The sequence below is a fragment of the Apis cerana genome, linkage group LG8, assembly GCF_029169275.1.
Source record: "Apis cerana isolate GH-2021 linkage group LG8, AcerK_1.0, whole genome shotgun sequence".
Classification (NCBI taxonomy): Eukaryota; Metazoa; Arthropoda; class Insecta; order Hymenoptera; family Apidae; genus Apis; species Apis cerana.
The window spans coordinates 8,768,976-8,788,125 of record NC_083859.1 but is presented as its reverse complement, the minus strand read 5'-3'; the positions used below and the strand labels follow the sequence as shown (position 1 = coordinate 8,788,125).

The 19,150-nt window shown below is 29.8% G+C and overlaps 2 protein-coding genes across 9 annotated transcripts in view; one reads left to right on the top strand and one right to left on the bottom strand.

Annotated features, from left to right (window-relative positions):
• Positions 1-223: 223 nt before the first annotated feature.
• Positions 224-12,333, bottom strand: LOC107996476 (Golgi integral membrane protein 4). Of its 7 annotated transcripts, none has more exons than XM_017054543.3 (7): positions 12,038-12,333; positions 6,670-6,852; positions 6,011-6,486; positions 5,761-5,886; positions 1,951-2,381; positions 1,757-1,881; positions 224-1,660 (listed from the first exon to the last, which is right to left on the bottom strand). In XM_017054543.3, exons 2-7 carry the CDS (start codon positions 6,848-6,850, stop codon positions 1,605-1,607), a joined length of 1,395 nt encoding a protein of 464 aa, XP_016910032.1. In that variant the 5' UTR covers positions 6,851-6,852; positions 12,038-12,333; the 3' UTR covers positions 224-1,604. The 7 variants fall into 7 exon arrangements, with proteins under 7 accessions (XP_016910032.1, XP_061934710.1, XP_061934711.1 ...); XM_062078726.1 differs by lacking the exon at positions 12,038-12,333 and adding an exon at positions 11,201-12,031; XM_062078727.1 differs by lacking the exon at positions 12,038-12,333 and adding an exon at positions 6,923-8,972.
• A 1,430-nt stretch (positions 12,334-13,763) lies between these two features.
• Positions 13,764-19,150, top strand: part of LOC107996427 (uncharacterized) — a 74,633-nt gene continuing 69,246 nt past the window's right edge. For both annotated transcript variants that reach the window (XM_028666034.2, XM_017054463.3), the window contains exon 1: positions 13,764-14,279. The gene's annotated coding sequence lies outside the window, so the exon portion shown is untranslated. The remainder of the gene's footprint in view (positions 14,280-19,150) is intronic.

Genomic DNA, 19,150 nt, shown 5'->3' with positions numbered 1-19,150 from the left:
AACATGGTCGTAAAATTACACTGTAAAATTCCCAATAAAATTCATTTTTATGTAACAGAAAAATCTCTCGTTTTTTTTATGTGCACAAAATACTTCAAATAATTCCATCGTTAAATTTAACGGCCAATTTTTACAATTACTTTTACAATTAAATACTCACCAGCGATAATTAATATTTCCTTGTAGATTTGGATAGTGTTAGACATAAAAAAAGAAATTAAGATTCCAAGATTTTTCAATTTTTTTATTATGAAAAAACTCTTATGTACATATTGTATCACTTTTCTCTGTGTCAAGTAGATATATCTACGCTCATAACAAATATTAATCTAAATCCATAATAAATTCCTTAAATTTTAGTTCCTTTCATTCTGTTAAGTCTTGATTGTTAGCGCCAAAACGACGACTGGTAGGCAATAAATAAATCACGTGTACCCTTGTACCGATCATATTGCACGATTCCAACAAGAACTGTCGGCTGATTGAGGTGTTAATTTCTATTTAAAAATGTTCAACGAGACGGCTTAAGTAATAAGTGCATTTAAGTCGCGACACCGCGTAGGTAGTTCGTTGAAGAAAGTTATCGACTCTTTCATTGGCAGAATACTTGTTGTGATTTTCTTAACGTATTGCTCGAATTCCACTGATAATCCATGATCGATTCATTAACGTTTCAATCAAAATGACGATTAATTAAATTAAATATAAAATAAGAAACGATTTTTCTTTAATTATTCGTTTTTTAAGAGAACTTGTCAGATGTGAATATTAGAAGAATTTTTTCTAAATTGTAAAATAAATTATTAAATATTATTGAATTAAATAAAATATCATGTTTTCCATTGTTGTTAGGAAACATTAATTGTACAAGTGATTAATCCATACGTTTAAAAAGAAACTTTACATTTTCATAAAGTGAAATATAGTTTCTTATGTATAAAAATTTCTTTTCTTTATGAAATACTGTAATAATAATCATTATACAAATTATTGCTATCTGTTAAACATTACACAAAATATTGTCTTTTAATTCTCATACAATGAAATACAAGGAATATTTTTTCTTCTTCCTTTCTTTTTATTCTATCTGCTAATGAAAGAGTGAATTTTTGCAAGAGAATTTCTTTCGCCATGTGGAAACTTTAACTCGTATCTTTCTTATCTTAGAATTAATTCTAGAAAAATACAGTCTGTTTCTTTCTATCGACACACTGCTCGGTCCAATCAACAAGCTTTTGAATAAAAAATACGATCTACTCGTTGACCAAGCAGCGATTCTTAAATAGCATCTGTATAGAGTATAAACTATCTAAATCTTTTGGCTAGATCCTCGTATGGAATTTTCCAGAAAAAAAAGAGAGAGAAAAAATATAGATAAAAAAGTAAAATAGTGCATCTATCCGGTTGAAAATCTTCCTTCATCCTTTTCCTTCTCTCAAGAGAAGATTAGCAGCCAAGTTAAGTAGTGACAAGATGAAGAATTAATTGATAATAGATGTTAATTAGTACCATAATTGCTTTTTTCTTGAACGAGACTTCATCATTTTTTTTCTTTTTTTAACCAAACCTTTCTAATTCACTTCATACTTTCTTTGAAAAATTCTTCATTCCCTTTTATCCTGTTTCAAATTCTGAGGATAGTCTATCTGATCATCTTCATCTGAGGAAACAAGCAGAAAACAACATTGAACAATATATATACATATAAGAGACTTAAAATAACAAATATTTACATAATTGATGATACAATATATACCTTCACCTTCATCTTCACCCTCAACCAATCTCAAATCACTGTCCTTTTGCTGAGGTTCTTTGTCATACTCAACACCCTCATACTGATCATCACCAACATCAACTCGTTCACCACCACCATCCATACTGAAAAATTCGTTCAAAAAATAGATCTTTCAAACTATTGCCTTTTTTTTTATATATATAAAAACATACCCAGCCAAACGAATGTGATTCAATTCATCACCAATCTCCTGTACACCAGGGCCAACGTTGAACCAACCATTCCCTCTTCTCTCTGGAACCTGTTCATCGGCTCTTCTCGCTGGAACAGCTTCGAATGGAGAATCTAAATTCCCATTTTCACCCTCCTGCTCCTTGCTATCCACCTTGCTGTTCTTCTTGTTCGGCTCCTCCTTCTTTCTCGCCAACTCGTCTTGCTTCTCCTCCTCTTGATTCTCCAATTTCTGGTCGATGATCACCGGGATAGGAGGCACGCCAACCGGAAGTTTGGATTTCAAGACCGGTTTCGCGATCGGAAGAGCCTTGTCCGCGAACGTGGACATCGGATTGCCGCTGTTCGCAGGCGTCGAAGTCTCCAGTTTGACAGCCGGTATCGACTTCATCAAGCTGGTCGTCACCGTGCTCTAAAAGAATTTATTATTGAAGTAATTATCCTTATTCCATATTTTATGTCTTGTTTCGATCAAATGGAATTAATGAACAATAGAATTTGATTTTAGAATCTGATTTTTAACGGGTAGATTGGGTTGATTGTTAATCGTAACTTATAATAATTTTTATTTGTTAATTATTTCCAGAATAACTTTCGCAATATACGTTCGTACGAATTCAATTTGACTTATTTATTTATTTAAAGATGTGACTGGGAACTAAGTCTAACTTCCATCTCTTGGTTTTTTACCACGATGCAAAGTGTGATGCAAAGTTATTTTTAATAAGATTGTACGCTTTTTATTCAATATATCCATGTACTTTGGTAAAATAATTTGTCTTAATACTTTATACTAAAAGTCTTTTAAAGGAAAATTGAAATTTCAATTACGACGAATTCTACTATCAGAGATGATTAAGTAAGCAAAATTTTTGGACAATAGTAGATTAAATAGTAAAGAAACAACAAATAACAGAATAAAATTGTGATACGTTAAGCAAAATTAACTTACCTGTTTCTTTCTATTGCAAGCAAGTATAATGAAGTTTCTTTTTTCTTCGAAATTATTAAAGCGTATAAATAAAATAATGTTTTGCATAAAACATGCTTTTTTATATATATAAAAAAAAATCACTTCGTAAATAACTAAATGTACGCGCGTTACGATTTTATTTTAAAAAAATTTCAAAACATTTTTTATCATATTAAAAAGAAAGAAAAACTAAAGCAATTGAAACAAAAGTAGATAAAGCGAGATTAATTGATTAATTTCATAAATATATATCGTTTAGTTAAAAAATTTTAAATCACGGTATTAATCGATAAAATTAATAAAATATGAAAAAACGAAGTGTCACAAAATATTAAAAAATTATTTATCTCTTTTACTTCGACTGCTACTTTTTTTTTTACTCAAAGAAAGATAAGGGAAAAAGGATACTACTAAAAGAAAATTCAAACCAAACTCACCAAAGATTCTAATGTTTAATCGCATGGACTATACTTGGACAGAGAGAGAGAGAGAAAGAGAGAGAGAGAGAAAAAGAAAAAAAGAATTTGAAAAAATTCACAGCGAACTAGTAACAATGAAGCAGATCAGTTTCGTTAGGTTTGTGCAAGGGTGCCAGAAAAAATGCAAGCAGATCAAAATAATAACAATTTATTAATGCATTGATTAACACAGACATACAGGCACATTCAGTACAGCTTGCAAGCTATATGTACATGAGTGATCTTTTCTTTTTTTTTTTTTTTTACCATTCAAGAAAAATATGACGCAAAATCGTTCATATTTTCTTTACAGTTAAGCTGTCAACAAATTAAATTGATCTTTATAATAAGTGAACCGTATTTTATGCAAACTGTATAATTCAACTTGAAGAAATATAGCAATTAAACATAATTAAAATTGAATATAATTTCTTGACAGCCTAATTATTTATTCCAATTTACATATTACAAATTCCTAATTATAATAACACAAATAAAAAAAAGAAAAAAAATACTTGACATTTACACAATTGCTAAAACATTCTTGGCAGAGATCTTAGACATTTATTCTTTCATTACATAAAGTATCTAAGATATTGCACTTGGAACACCTTCATTCAAAAAAATCTACATAAAAAAAAAAAGAATGTTAATACTTAAGACACCTTCAACCATTAAAAGAATGTAAATAAGATTATTAGTTAAATTTGAGTTAGTGGATTTTTTGTATTGCTATGTCAATATTATAAGTTTATGATTGTCAATATTATAAGTTCGAAAAGGGAAAATAGATTTTTCTGATAGAAAAATTTCAATTCGTATTTCAATTCATATTTCTATATAATATACATAATATTTATTCATCGTATTTCACAATATTAGAATCAAATAGTTGTTTATAGTGGCTTAGAAGCAATTTTGCTGTTCTTTTTGTATCCATTCACTTTTTGTATCCTAATTCAACATTTATAATAATAATATATAATAATAATCAATACCAATTATAAATAAAATTAGCAAAATTTTCTCAGTATTATTAAATAATTAATAATTAAATTACTCTGTCATGCAAATTTTTCAAACTCTCTATTACATTGTATTGTCATATTTTGTTGATCATTGTATTTCATATTCAAGGAAAAAATGCTTTTTTTGATTTCGTGATTCGTGATTTATGAATCGGTTAAAGAAATTATCTAGCTACAGCACCAAGTACAAATCATGCAAATTACGTGCATGTATAAATATTACTAAAAATATTACACTAGAAAGACTCAGTTCCTCAGCAATCACTTAAAGGCACTTTTCCTTAATCTGCACAAGCCAGTAAGTTTTTCACAGCTTGTCACAATTATTAGAACAGCTACATAAACATTTGTTCATTATATAATTCATTATATATTTTCAACATCAACGATCAATATAATAATTCTTTCTCTTTCAAGAAATATCAACTAATTCACCGTTAAAAATTTATCATTATAATCCTGAATTTTGTTTTAAAAACGCTTCGAGTATCTTCAAAAGAAATAAAGTAACTAGGATCTGAGTTAACACTCACATGAGATGAGCTGGAAATTAATTTTAACGTGTCTACATAAAAGAAACGATAGACATTTCTCCAAGAAATACCATTAAATACAATTATCCATGCCTATTCCCTAGAAAAAAAAAAAAAAAAAAAAAGAATCTGACAAAACTCCGCAAATCTTTCAATTCAACCTAATTTCTCAAATCATTCTCAAAATCTGATTCAAAATGCCGTCAACATTGTTCTGAACTTTTTCCAATTTCTCCTCCACTTTCTCAGAAGTTTGCTGACCGATTATCCTATCCATCAGTTCATTATTAAGATCAGAATGTTCATTTTTCTTCAACCACGATACCCTACTTTCTGACACATCCGTGGTGATCTTCTTGTCATCAAGATTCTTGTTAATTTTATGCGATACTTCGTTTGCCGGTGAATTGGAAGAGGACCTCTTCCCATCGAATTTCTCATTGCTCTGATTCGGCGGTGGAATGACTTGCCTCAATTGTTCCTCGTTGCGATTCTCATTGCGATCCTCGTCCCTCTCAATCACCTTATCGCTCTCAATTTGATTATCATCGATCACAGGCTGATCGTTCTCCTTTCTCTGCCGTTTCTCTTGCAAATCGTAGGGCAACGGCAACACTTCCGCTTCCTTCATCTCGTTAGGGCCCACGGGGACGATGTTTCCATTCATCTGGGCGAATCGAACGTTGTTTATCTCGTTCACTCGTTGCTCGTTCGATTGCAGGGTATCCTCAATCGTTTGTTGAACGACTGGCGCGTTCAATGGCTGCGGATTTTTAACGTCATTTGTCGGTGGACTTACCTGCTGTTTCTGCGACTGATCAACAAATTTTTCTGCATTCTCTTCTTCTCCAGATTTCGCTTGTGAGGCTATTGGTTGCGGATTGGACACGCTTGATCCAGGAGAAGTAAGCTTGCGTGATAATTTCTGTCGAGAGAGAGAGAGAGAGAGAAAAGAAAGGAAAAAAATTACGTTACTTCATCAATCAAGAAATTAACGTCAGGATTTTCTTTTTTTTTTAATATCTATATAATAAGAAAAATTGATTTACTTTAGCTTCATTCAGCTCGCGCTTCAATTGAATCACCTCCTTTCTCAAATGTTCAATCGTGCTATTCGTGTCCACGTTATTTTTCAACATGTCATTGTACTTTTGCTCCAATTCGTTTTTCTGCGTGTCCAACTCGAGGAACTTGGTCTTCAAATGCTCCAAAGCCTTCTCCTTGTCCTCCCTCGTCTGCCTAATCCGGCTACGAAGCTCTCTGAGGGTCGTCTCCAATTTATTAGTGTCCTCTAAAGCTTGCTGATCCCGTTTCTTGCATTCCTCCTTCAAATCCTGATGCTCCGTCTGCAGCAACTTGTACGTTTGTTGCAAAGAGTTGAATCTCTGCATCGCCTCTATACTGTCCTTGTCTCTCAGGGATTTTTCTCTGGACGCCCGTTGCTGAAGCTCCTGTTTCACCGCCGCGTTCGAACTCTTTTCCTCGGCCAACGATTTTTCTAACCTCACTTTGTATTCGAATATCACTGAAAATGACAACGGAAACAACTTCACGTATTTTTATTTTTTTTTTTCATACTCCTTCGTCATGATTCGTTCATCTATAATTTATTGCAATTTTCTTTTTTTTTATTGTACAATAAATTTTGTATTTCCCTAAATTCAGATCGGAATTTTTTTACAAAGTCCAAGAGGATATATATATATACCTTGAAGTTGAGCGGCGAGAGCCTCCTGTTGATGAGAACATTGGACATTAAGCTCTTGAAGCCTGGCCATTTCTGAGGTGGCGGCGCGGTAGAGGAACACCAGGAGAATGACCACCATCCCGCAACCCACGTATACGGCAAGGCGGCCACCTCGACCCCTACCAAGTCTGGTACCATTCATCTCTGCAAATAAACAATCGTCGTTATTATAAGAGTTTACAACACACAGAAAATTTATTTATCTCTAAATCACCTCACTATTTTATTTCTTCTCTTATTTTCTTTTCTTCATTTTTCAATATTATCAGTTTTAACTCAAGTATAATGATATAAATCTGTCGGATATCTACAATTTCATACGACACGGTGAGAAACGAGCGTTTGATATGATCGTTTAAAGCAATAAAATTGTTTTTCGCAAAAGAGAAAACACACACGAGAAGAAAATAATTTACATCGTTACCTCTAATGCGACGTACAAAGTGAAAGTCGATGATCGCGATTATAATAATTTTTATGCTGTGATCTTTTTTCTAATCTTGTTGCATAATGACTTATCTCTGAAGACGAATAGAAAAGGTAAAAGATTTCTTTCCAGTGTGCAAATGATGCAGATACAATTAGTGGATATTGAAATTCAAATTTTACACTACATTAAATAGAAAATAATAAATGTAACCGGAGCAAAAAGAAATCTTTTTTTTATTATATCATTAGCCATATAACGAATATATTCAAACTAGGTAACGAAAAATAATTTGCACGTAATATTTTATTGATAATTTACAATTTAACGATAAGTCAAAAAAAAATATCAATTGTTTAAACAATTATACAATTGTCTGTTACAAATTATTATTAATCTTTTTTTTCGATTGATAATTTTTAATAAACACAGATGGATATTAATTTAAACGTACACGTGTTCGCAAAACAAAGGGTTCATAATCGCGTATGATATGCTTTTGTTTTCCTATATCTCAAAGAAACTATATAAAACTGAACGCAGGAGGATGTACCTAGACCATTTGTCCTCCCCTCCTCTTAATCCCTCTTAATTATATCTCTCGTCCCCTTGTAAAGTTGCAAGATACACAGATATACACGTATCGGTGGAAAATCGTAATTACACTCGTTTACTCGTTCTATTATTGCTTTATATTATGCTTCATGAATGAAAATATAATATGTCATATGTATTATCATTATCTTAAAATTTTTATGTTTTCAATTTATATGTTAAAGAATGAAAATATTACAACTCATAAAAGGTTAAATCATCGTTATTTTTAATTAGAATCCTTCCGATGATCATATTTAATTGTTTCTTCTTTACTTATAAGAGTAATTTTTATTCTTTTTATTAACGCAGTGAAAGAAATTCAATTGTAAATCGAATTTCGTCTCGAGTTCAACTAGTTTGGAAAGTATACCTGCGTAAGTTTCACGTCCCTAAGCCTTAGTTATTTTATTCTTAGAAATTAGATACACCATATTACTTGCGGTTAAATGACTACACCATGGATGGATTACAAGGATGAAGGGATAGATCAAGTTTAAGATCGATTCACATGATAAAACCTTTAATGCAAAATATCTTAATTTTTTTTTTTTTTCTAAAAAGACTATTTACATTTTATATATTGTATTAAATGCATTCACGTAAAATATAAATACGTTTGTAAAACTGTATCAACAAAATTTGAAATCGTTTTATGAAATTAATTAATTATTCCTGTAATAACAGAAAATTTCTTCAATCGAATATATTATGCAAATTATTATTTATAATATAATTTATTTGTCCAATTAGTTTCATGCTTGTCAATGAATTAAACAAGATAATTATCGATATAGAAGTATTCATTAAGCAATATTGTATTTCGCCATTGTTGCTATTTATTAATCAATTGCACAATGTCTAATGAATTTTAATATATACACAATATATAAATGTATAATATTTCAAGAATATGCTTCTTCTCGGAATAAATTATAAAATAATTGGGGCCGTGGAAGGATTCAGATATTCCGGTGAAAGCTAAAAATTGCTATAATAAAATCGGAAGAATTAGTTATAAATCGAAAAAATTCTGATTTTTAAATGCTATTCTTTTATTAATCAAAGAATAAATCAGAGACAATGTAAAGATTAACCTCCTAGACCTCTTTTCAATATTTTGATTATTCATTTAACAATTTTTAAAGGAATCATTTAATATATTAAAATAAATATGTTAACTAATTTCCAGTTTCTTCAAATTCTTTTAAATGTACACAAAATGAAACCAAAATTAAAAAAAAAAAAGGAATGCTACATTTTAATATTTATCCAGAAAAACCTACCTAGAAATTTTATTTAACAACTCAACTCCATCACAATCCCACTACAATTTTCGAAAATAACTTATTCGACATCCCGTATATACAATCTACAATTTCGAAACTTGATTTATCGTTCCATTCCATCCCTCATACACATAACCTGTACAAAACAAACGGACCAACTTTTGATCGGCTAGTAATGTATGAGGGTAATGTGAGCAGAGGCAAACGTCTGAAATTGGACACCGGTAATTACGATAGTCTGTTTTTATCGTTGCACTTCGACCGGCTCTGCGTGAACGGAAATTACATCCGTCTCGCATGACATCTATCCAGTAGTTTGTTCGTCCTTGCTGGCCGCGCGAATTATTGAGGATGTGTGGCCTGATATGATACTCTATATACACATATGCACGCGTGTGTATAAACATATATGGTGAAAATGCAGTAGGGTGTAGAGGCTACCTAGCGGCTGAATTCCGAGTTCACTGACACTTTCGAGCACGCGCGGAAGATCCTGTTTCACGTATGTGTATACATGTGCATATAAGTGTTATCCATGTTTGAAATTATTTTAAAACCATTACAACTGAAGTTAGAACGTATCTATTAATGATCGGGTATTTTTTTAGAATCGATACGACGGGATGTGGATAATTTCGATAAATTGTAGTTCGTTTTTGATTCGAACAGAAAAGTGGCATTTATTTATGTTTTATTTACCCAATGACATACGTCACATTCATAAACCAGCTGGATCTTTAACCGCGGTTATAAAACATTTACGCGTCACGTAAAAATTATAAATGAAATAATTTTATCGTCGTTTCGATAAAATTCTTAGAAGGCTGTTATTGAAACCGGTTTTCAGTGAATGGTACTGCGCGAGAGTGTATACATATCTTTTTCGAACACCTTTCTCGCAACGTTGTAAATTTGACAAATAATTAAGAAACATATGAGTTAATTTATTATACGAAAAAATATTAAATATATATATATATATATATAAAGAAAATTTGAAATAAAATTATAAAAATGCTAATTCGAATTGTCATTATAATTCTATGTTTAGAAATATAAAAGATCGATGATCAAATTTTAAAATGATGAAATTTTTAAACAAGATACAGTGAGCGTAATTTTATAAATATTGATATTTCAAATAGTTTCTTTCAATAGTAATCTTAGAGAATCTTAAGGATTTTTTATGAAAGTATTTATTTTTTATTCTACATATGATTCTTTTTTATCGATGTGTTTCGAAAAGCATCGATGGCCGACCGAAGTGAAACTTGGTGTCTAGAAAATGGACGTACATTTGAAATATAAAATCATAAATTCAGAAAATAATACAGATAATAATTATTTACCTCGTACAATTTCAACTTAAACCAGTACTCAATTAATATTCGCGAAATTAAATATGCAAACTAATTTTTTTATTTTTTTCAAGATCATTAAAATGCAACAAATCTTATTAAAAACAACATTTAACGATATAATCTACATGTTTGTCCAATTGTTACATAATAAGAATTATGTAATTCAGTTATCCGGAAAAATATTCTGAAAATTTTTTATGAATGAGATAAAAAAATATTTATATTTTATTTTACGATACATAATTTAAATTTCTAAAGATGCATTTCGAATTTTATTTCGAATATAAAACTCACCAAGTTTCATTTCGATTAATTACCAATATGAAGCTGCAATACGAAATAGTTATAATTATGAATATGTATATTCATGAATTGTTTATAATTAATAAATGTTTATTAAAAAACCAAATTACACAAAATTTTCTTTCAATTATTCATTGTAAGGATATTTTTTACACTCACTGTACAATTAAGAGTATATTCAGAGCTTAAACATTATAACAAAATTAATATTTTATTAAACATAGAAAATGGCTTTCGTAATTTTCGTAACTTTCTAATACGGAAAAAATTAATAGAAGTATATCGTAATATTACACAGATTTAATGAACTAATTTTCCGATTTTTTTTTTTTTAATTTATAAATACACTTTCACATAATTTTTCTTAATTAAGAAATTAGAATTATTTATTCAAAAAATCAATCAACCGCATAATTTTCAAGACCAAAATTTAAGTATTTATACTATATATATATATATATATATATTAATTAATCTTGCAATTTATTGCATTTAAATACATCGTTAATTTTACTGACCAGCTGCAGATTGTTCCGCGTTTATTTATCCTCCTATATGTATATTTATATAATGTTGAATCTTCATTACTTATGCACTAAATAGTATGTCAACTTCACAAATCACAAAATTCGAATTAAATTATTATACTAGATTATTGTACACATTATGGCAATGGAATTTATATAAATGATTTAAATAAAAAATTTTATTACATGATTTTTAATATTGTTTAAAAGTTCATCCCATAATTAATTGCAATGTAAAAAAAAAAAAAATTATGAACAACACAGTAAATATATTTAAATTTACTTTTTAAATAATATTTTTTTTTTATCAAATGATGTATACAATTGATTGCACATTTTTTTTAGCAATAATCTTCTTTATGTACATACATTTTACTTGTCACATTGAAAAAATACACTTATCAGGATACACAAATTTTTTTTACATTTAAAAGATTAATTACTACATACAATATATATTTTTATACAACGTTTTTCTTAATGCAATACTTATTTAAACGCAAAATTTTCCAAATTTCATCATTGAAAAACATACGAGTTAATCATTTTATAATCAAATTCATTAAAACATTATATAAATTGCTAATAAATCGATATTTAATTTTGCAAATTGTTTTCTTGTCCACAAATCTTCTTCAAAACTGGTAAATATTTTAATTAAATCTGTATCTTCATCACAATTTCATATTGTTCTTTTTCACAGGTGGACACTTCACAAAGTATATTCGATTCTCAGGAACAATCACTATTGACATTAATCCAATTCCAAATTTTCATGCGAAACAACACTATATAGTCGTTAAATTACGCATCAAAATCTGTTCCTACCTCGTGCACAATATGAAAACCGTAACTCTCAGCTTTCCATCATCGCAGCGTCTTCTCAAGCGTTGTCCTGCGAGCAATGGCCAATCACGAACAAAAATCGCTACAATGCGAACCAGACGGTTCACCAGATGTGATCGACAACTGTAAATACGTGCTCGTCAATAAACTCTATTGTTCCTCGGCTAAAATCGATGTTACGATCCGGACGAAGTAACACCGACAGGTTAGGACGAAAAACCAAGCTCTCGACAATACAGTTAAACGTTGTGAATCTAGTTCCCCTTCCACGCCGACGGTAATTGCCACGCCATTAAATCAAATAGCAAACCGACCAATCAGAACTCGCCACTTCGGCGGGTGACCAATGTACGAACTGATCATTGCCAACATATGATGGAAAAATATTTTAATTGCAAAAAGATTTCTAAACTCGCCGGGAGTATTCATTTTATAATGGGAATAAATTTTTTTATACAATTAAAAATTAAAGAGAATAATTATATGGTAAGTTAATTATTTTTTTATATATAAAGTAATTACATTTCTTAAATGAAATGATATTGACAAGTTAAGAATAATTCATTAGTGTAATTCGTAATTTAATTTGTAAATTAGATTTGATTTTAACAAGTTTTTTAATCATATTTTAATCATATAGATTTATATAAGATAATTCTTTACATTAAAATATTTACATTAAAATGTTATTTCTCCTTCCACAAATAAAAAGCATTAGATGTGAGAGTGACCTTCTTCCTAATACCGGTACTAGATCGTTATACATTTCTCAAAGATGTCATATTTCTCTAGTTTGTCCCACTTAATATTACAATAATTAAAATATTTTATTTAATTATATTAGCTGAAAATATGATGAAGTTTAATGTTTTATTCAATTAAAAAAAAAACATAAGTTTTTAATATAAATATAATAAAATAATAATTGTATTTTATAAAATTCGTTATTGCTTAATTGATGTAGTATATAATTTAATAATTATTTTAAACTAATAATCGACAAAAAGATTAAAAACAGATTAAAAATAACAACAATAACAATAAAATAAAAAATAAATAAAATTGATTATTAATATTATTTTATCAACAAAAATTTATAGCATAACAATAGAAATATATATTTATTTATATAGAAATATATTTATTTATATCATAATCTGTCAGCATGAAATATTATTAGAATTAATTAAGTCATAAGTTGGTGGTTAATAATCATGAAATAATCAAAAAAATAAAAAAAGAAAAATTTTATTGCATTCTCATATAGAGATTGAATTGAATTAAACATTTTCATTCAATTATAACATTTATTACGTTTAAGAATTTTATATTATTTAAATATTTCATTATTAAAATTAATTTTATTTATTAACATAAATAAAAATATTTTTCAATAATAATTTTAATAAATATATATACATTAATTCTATGATGTCTTTTATTCTAATATATATTCTATTTAATAAATATATATTCAATCTTTATATCACATATACATAATATATTTTCATAGTTTAATTATAAAATTCACCAAATTTTCCAAAAAAAATTTTTGAAATGATAATTTTATTCTAAATAAAAATTTCATATATTATAAATTTATTTATTTAATTCCAAAAATAAATTCTAAATTTTTAAAAGAGGACAGTCTCGGAACGCCTTTACTATCGGTATAGAAACTTTCTTTATTATCGCAGAAACAGTTGGCAGCAGTGGCGTCTCGTGGGGCACGGCTCGGCAAGCATCGGTCGTTCAGTCAAGAAACTCGACTGCACCGAATCACTACTAAGCTAGGTTAAATTCATAAGAGCCAGGAGCGCGCTGCTCTTTCTTAGCTGTGCTTACATGATAGTGACTTTTCTGCTGAATCTGTGCCGCGATTTCTTCAAGTGAGAAAATTCGAGTGCCGTAATTATTCGTGACGGATCGTTGGTGTTCCTGAGTTCTCGCAGATTAAAGGACGAAACAGGCGGGACAGAGACGGCAAGAATTTATTGGTTTCTTTTTTTCGATTCCATAATTCGAACGCATGGTGCTCCTGGACTCTTTTTTCGGACTTTTATTACAATCCACTGCCAAAATAAGGGCAGCCTGGTGACAGTGATGAGTGTTTCTTTGCTTGTGTTCGTCGAAGCCGTTGTCGAGGCTTACGTGACTGTGACCGTGACTGCTGTGCCGCCGCCACCGCGATGTGCTTCGCAAGCTCGGCCACCAAGGAGATGCTGTAAGTATAATTTTTTGTCTATGAATATTTCCAAACATCGCTTTTCATTATCGCGAAATCACGGTAGTTTCGTTGACTAGTCCTACATGCCCATTATCGATAGCTTCTCCGTGCTTGTTTATGTACCGCAGATGGTACGAAGGTCGGTCCGGAAATGGGTCGAAATCGTGATTTCCTATCACAATCATTTCTTCTTTGTGTACTATCTTCTTTTCATATTAAGAATTTGATATAAGGATGAATTAAATTATCTCTTTTTTTCATTTCATGTTTCTTATGAAGATTCATATTTCATTTGATATAAATATTTTGAGGCTATCTCACCACTTACGTTTTAGTATAAAATAAACGTTTGTAAATAAAATGACTTATGTTTCCATCACGAGAAATCCTCGATTATTGATTCGAAGGAATATCCAGCAGTAAGAATTTATTCGCAGGTGAACGAAAGTCGGTAGCGTAACGAGACCGTTGCTCTCCGCTCGATAATGTACAATTGCAGATAGATATTTTTCATCGTAAGTACCCGTTTCTTCGTGTGTACCCGGCTTGTATTTTTTTTCTTCATTCGCAAAAGATAACGAACGCGTTTAAGCGGGGCAGTTTTTTCGATGTGGTCGCTGCGCAATAAAGGCAGCTCAAGGCAACGCTAACATGGTGGCTGTTGCCGACGGAAACGTTGAAAGTCCGACGAAAAGGGTTTCCGATCGTTCGACCGACGCATTTCCTATTTCCGTCCGTCTTCCGACCGTTCTCTCTCGAAGCCATAGATTTCTCGACGTGTCACGCTCGCCCGTGAGATCGCTACGTGTGTGTGTATGTGTTTGTGTGTGTGTACATATACATGTACATAATACGTGTACATTTCCACATAGCGGAGCCACCTCTCCGCTTTAGTCGCTTGTTGAAAATGAAAACCATGTATGTGTGTACTCGGTCCGCCTTGAAATTGGTAATATGAACATTTCATCGGGAACAGTTCCGATTTCGAAATTCGAGCTCTCACGGAAGCCCGGTCTCTTACCATTGAAACGGATTCCAGTCTCATGGTGCATGGAAATGCAATTAGTCACGCGTGAAATTATTACGATTCTTCCGCTCGCGATCAAATTATGATAATCTGTCCGTGATAACATCCATTATGACGGGCATCAAGGAAAATGAATATTGAAACGTCAGGAAATTCCGTAACTTTAGTCACTTGATACACGGTACATATATACATATATATATATATATATATATATACAGTACAATCGTGCAACTGACTTGAGTAGTAATCGGTTTCGAATATTATTTCATTTCTCGTTGAAAATAGTTTCGTTCGGCGTGACAATTTTCATTTGAATTTTACGTATACGAAAATTTAGAATATTGTTAAGGCATTCCACTGATATTTAATTGTATGGGTATTGTATTGATCAGTTTAGTGATGTGAAGTCGTGCGATTTTTTCGAAAGGTGCTCGACTTGGCGTCAATGCACGCGGCTTTGCCTATCTATGAAAATTGATAGCCACTTATGTAACACGGTATGCAGAATCATGAGAGAATCCAGAAGCGATTAGACGCCATTTTTCATGGCGTCCTTAATTCATTAAGCAAATAAGGAGTAACGGTTGTCCGTGCGACTGTGTCGCGTCAGTGACGTGTACCGTTCCGAGCAACAGATTTTCGATTCGCTGTTTTTCATCATATATCTTCTACGTTATCATGTTTTTTTGTTACTTATTTTTTTCTTCTTAAACGTTAAAGTTGGTAAACTCATCAATAAATTTCAGATTAAAATTTACAGATTTCAGATTTTACGTTTTTTCAATTACTACAAAGATACAGATAAATCAGTGTTGACTTTTAATTTTAATTATTAGATATCGATGAATTTGTAAAAAATTTATTATTTTTAATAATTTATAATAATATCTTTTAGTATCATATAAAACAAATAATATTCGTTTTATTTATTATTCTTAATTTTTTCAATATTTTAAATTTTAAAAATTTAGAATAATTTATTAATATATATATTTCATGTTCCAATTATTTTTAATTAAATATTAAAATTAAATATTAATATTTTTTTAAAATAATTAATATGATCAAAATAACATAAACAAAAGTGAAATTTTATCTGTATGCTAATGAATTTAAGAATAATATAGAATATTAAAAATCATCTTTATATTATTTCTGCATACAATAATAAATATAGTTAGACATATAATTGTAATAATTCTATAATATATTGATCATTTTTTCAATCGTTTCAAAATTTAAAAAAAATGCAACATTAAATATATATATATATATATATAGGTAATCTACCAAGAAAAATTGAATTTTCTCTCCATCAGATCGTTCAATTTTTACCCACATACGAATTCCCATCGTTTATTTAAATTTATAGGATCGGGAATATTTATGGGACCGTTGAAGGTGCTCGAAGGCGAGACATTTCGCCTGAAATCGACGTCGTTCATAAATTTCCTCCCCTTTTGCCCTTTCCCCCACCGCTTCTTGGACCGATATTAGAAATCGATTCTACGTTTGTCATGTTTCGACTACATATTTATTTATCTCATAACGCAAAGATTGCAAAAAAAAATATATATTTCATTCATTTTTTGTGTGATGGAAGAAAAGAGAAGAAAAAAGAAAGCGGGAAAAGAGAAAATGTTGACTCGTTGCAATTCCAGTTTCTACGAGTTGCTGCAAGTCATGAAAAGTAAACTTATCACTTTATTGCGTTAATGATTGCTATGTGCGTAAGAATATGTAAATAATGTTGTTCCTCGATTATTAGAGATGCAATATGATTATATTCTTATCTATCTGATATATCGTGATTAAAATTAAAATTCAATAAAATCAATATACAAGTTTGTTTTATTTTATAAGAAATACAAATTTTTTGAATATTCAAAATAAATTTTACTTTGCAACGTTGGCAAACAAGTCCTTGAAATTTGAATATATTAATGAAAATAGTAAAATGTTAAATATTAATATATAAATAAAATTGATAATATTGGTAAAAATAGACTCGGAAATTGAAAATCATTTTAATAAAAGTAGTAGAGTTATTTAATTGTATATATATTATATAAATTGATATATAATATATTTATAATAGAGGAATATTTTAATAGGAATTTAGTAAAAAATTTTAATTATAAATGCCATAATTATTTTAGCAAATTTAATAAGAAAATTTTAAATATTTTTCTCACAAGTATATTAAATTTCATAATATTATTAAAAAACAAAGTTCTTGAAATGTAAGATAGTAACGAAGCCAGTGTAATTATTTTGATAAGTATAATAGCATATTAAAATGGAAATATAGGAAAAGAAAATAATTTTAATTTTATATACAAAGCTGACTAGTGAATGTTTTAAAATAAAAGTTTGAGCTAATTTTTCTCTTTCACTTCTAATCCAGTCTCACCATTATTCTCTTTTTTATCACTTTTTTTTTTCCATTTATGTGCTGCCATTTTTGTTTTTCTACCTTCTTTATCACACTTTTTTCATTCTCTTTTTTTATCATCATCTCCTTTATCTCTCTCTTTTATTTTGTCTTTTATTTTTATCCTTTGTCATACTTCTCTTTTACGCCATCTGTATCATCCTCTACTTTCGCGCCATCTGTACAGCCTTCTCTTTCATTCCTCTCTTTTTCACCGTCTTCCTCACCCTTTGATTTCTTCTCAATGCTCACGCGTCCTTTTTTCATTCTTCTCTTCATATTTTTCTTCTTTCTATTGTCTTCTCTGCATTCGACATTTTATTCTTTCTACCTTCTCGTTTAAATTTTTCGTCTTCCTTTCATATTTTCCCCTTTCTTCATTTTTATACTATTTTCCTTATTATTCTCTTAACTTTCTCCTCGTATCGTATTGTTCGCTTTTTTTTCTTTGCATTGAAATTCGCAAAGATAAGAAGAAGTCGATGATCACGGAAGGTCGAGAATAAAAGTCGAGGGGACCAGTGTAAACGATGGCTGAACGAAAGGCGGATTCGTCGTTGATTTCCGTGCGGGTTTCTCGCGCGTGGAAAAAGTGGGTTGAGCGCCACTCGGCCTGCAGGACCGCCTAGTTTTTGTCAGAATCGATTTGTCGAGGAGGCGTACACGGATCGCGGACATTGAGACGCTTCCGAGTCGTCTTCCCTCGTACTCGTATAATCTACTGTTATCAGGTATAGTGTTATCACCTTGTTCAACTTCTGATTCTTTGAAAATAAATTAGGTATCGTAGTTGTTGCAGTTAAAAATATTGATTCGAATTTATTTTTATTTTAATGTACGATAATTAAAAAGTAAATATATATATAAGTAATAAGTAATAAAGTAAGATAAGTAAAAAAAAAATGTTTTATCGTAACATCATGTTATCAATGTTTACACAACGAACTTTAACATTGAAAAAAAAATTTAATAAATTTTATCATTGTTTTTAGCAACTTGATATTTGCTAAGTATTCTTCTTTCTATGCCTGTGTATATGTGATATACTTGTTAAGTATAGTTACTCGAATCCAAGTGTTCATTTGACACTTTATTCTCATAAATTAAGTTACTTGCATGAATAAATAATTTGGTATCATCGTACTGATGTGAATATTATTTATTTGATTTGAAACATAATATCAATGTTTCTATGTACTCATTAATCAAATCGTTGGAATTCAACTTAATATTACTTTCCAAGTAGTGAACTTACTAGACTCAATATATCTTTTCAAGTTGCTGCACCTGTCATAGTCATTTCATTTCAACTCGCTTGATTAATCTTAAAACGTGACTAATTTTTTAAAAACTGATTTATCATACGAATATATATAACAATAATAATAACAATAAAACACTTAT

Excerpts from the sequence above, each read along its gene's own strand:
- LOC107996476 (XM_062078725.1), bottom strand. The coding sequence starts at position 6,850 with ATGAATGGTACCAGACTTGGTAGGGGTCGAGGTGGCCGCCTTGCCGTA. Across the intron at positions 6,487-6,669 it reads TCTCGCCGCTCAACTTCAAG|TGATATTCGAATACAAAGTG; the intron begins GTATATATATAT and ends TGTCATTTTCAG. Across the intron at positions 5,887-6,010 it reads GCGAGCTGAATGAAGCTAAA|AAATTATCACGCAAGCTTAC; the intron begins GTAAATCAATTT and ends CTCTCTCGACAG.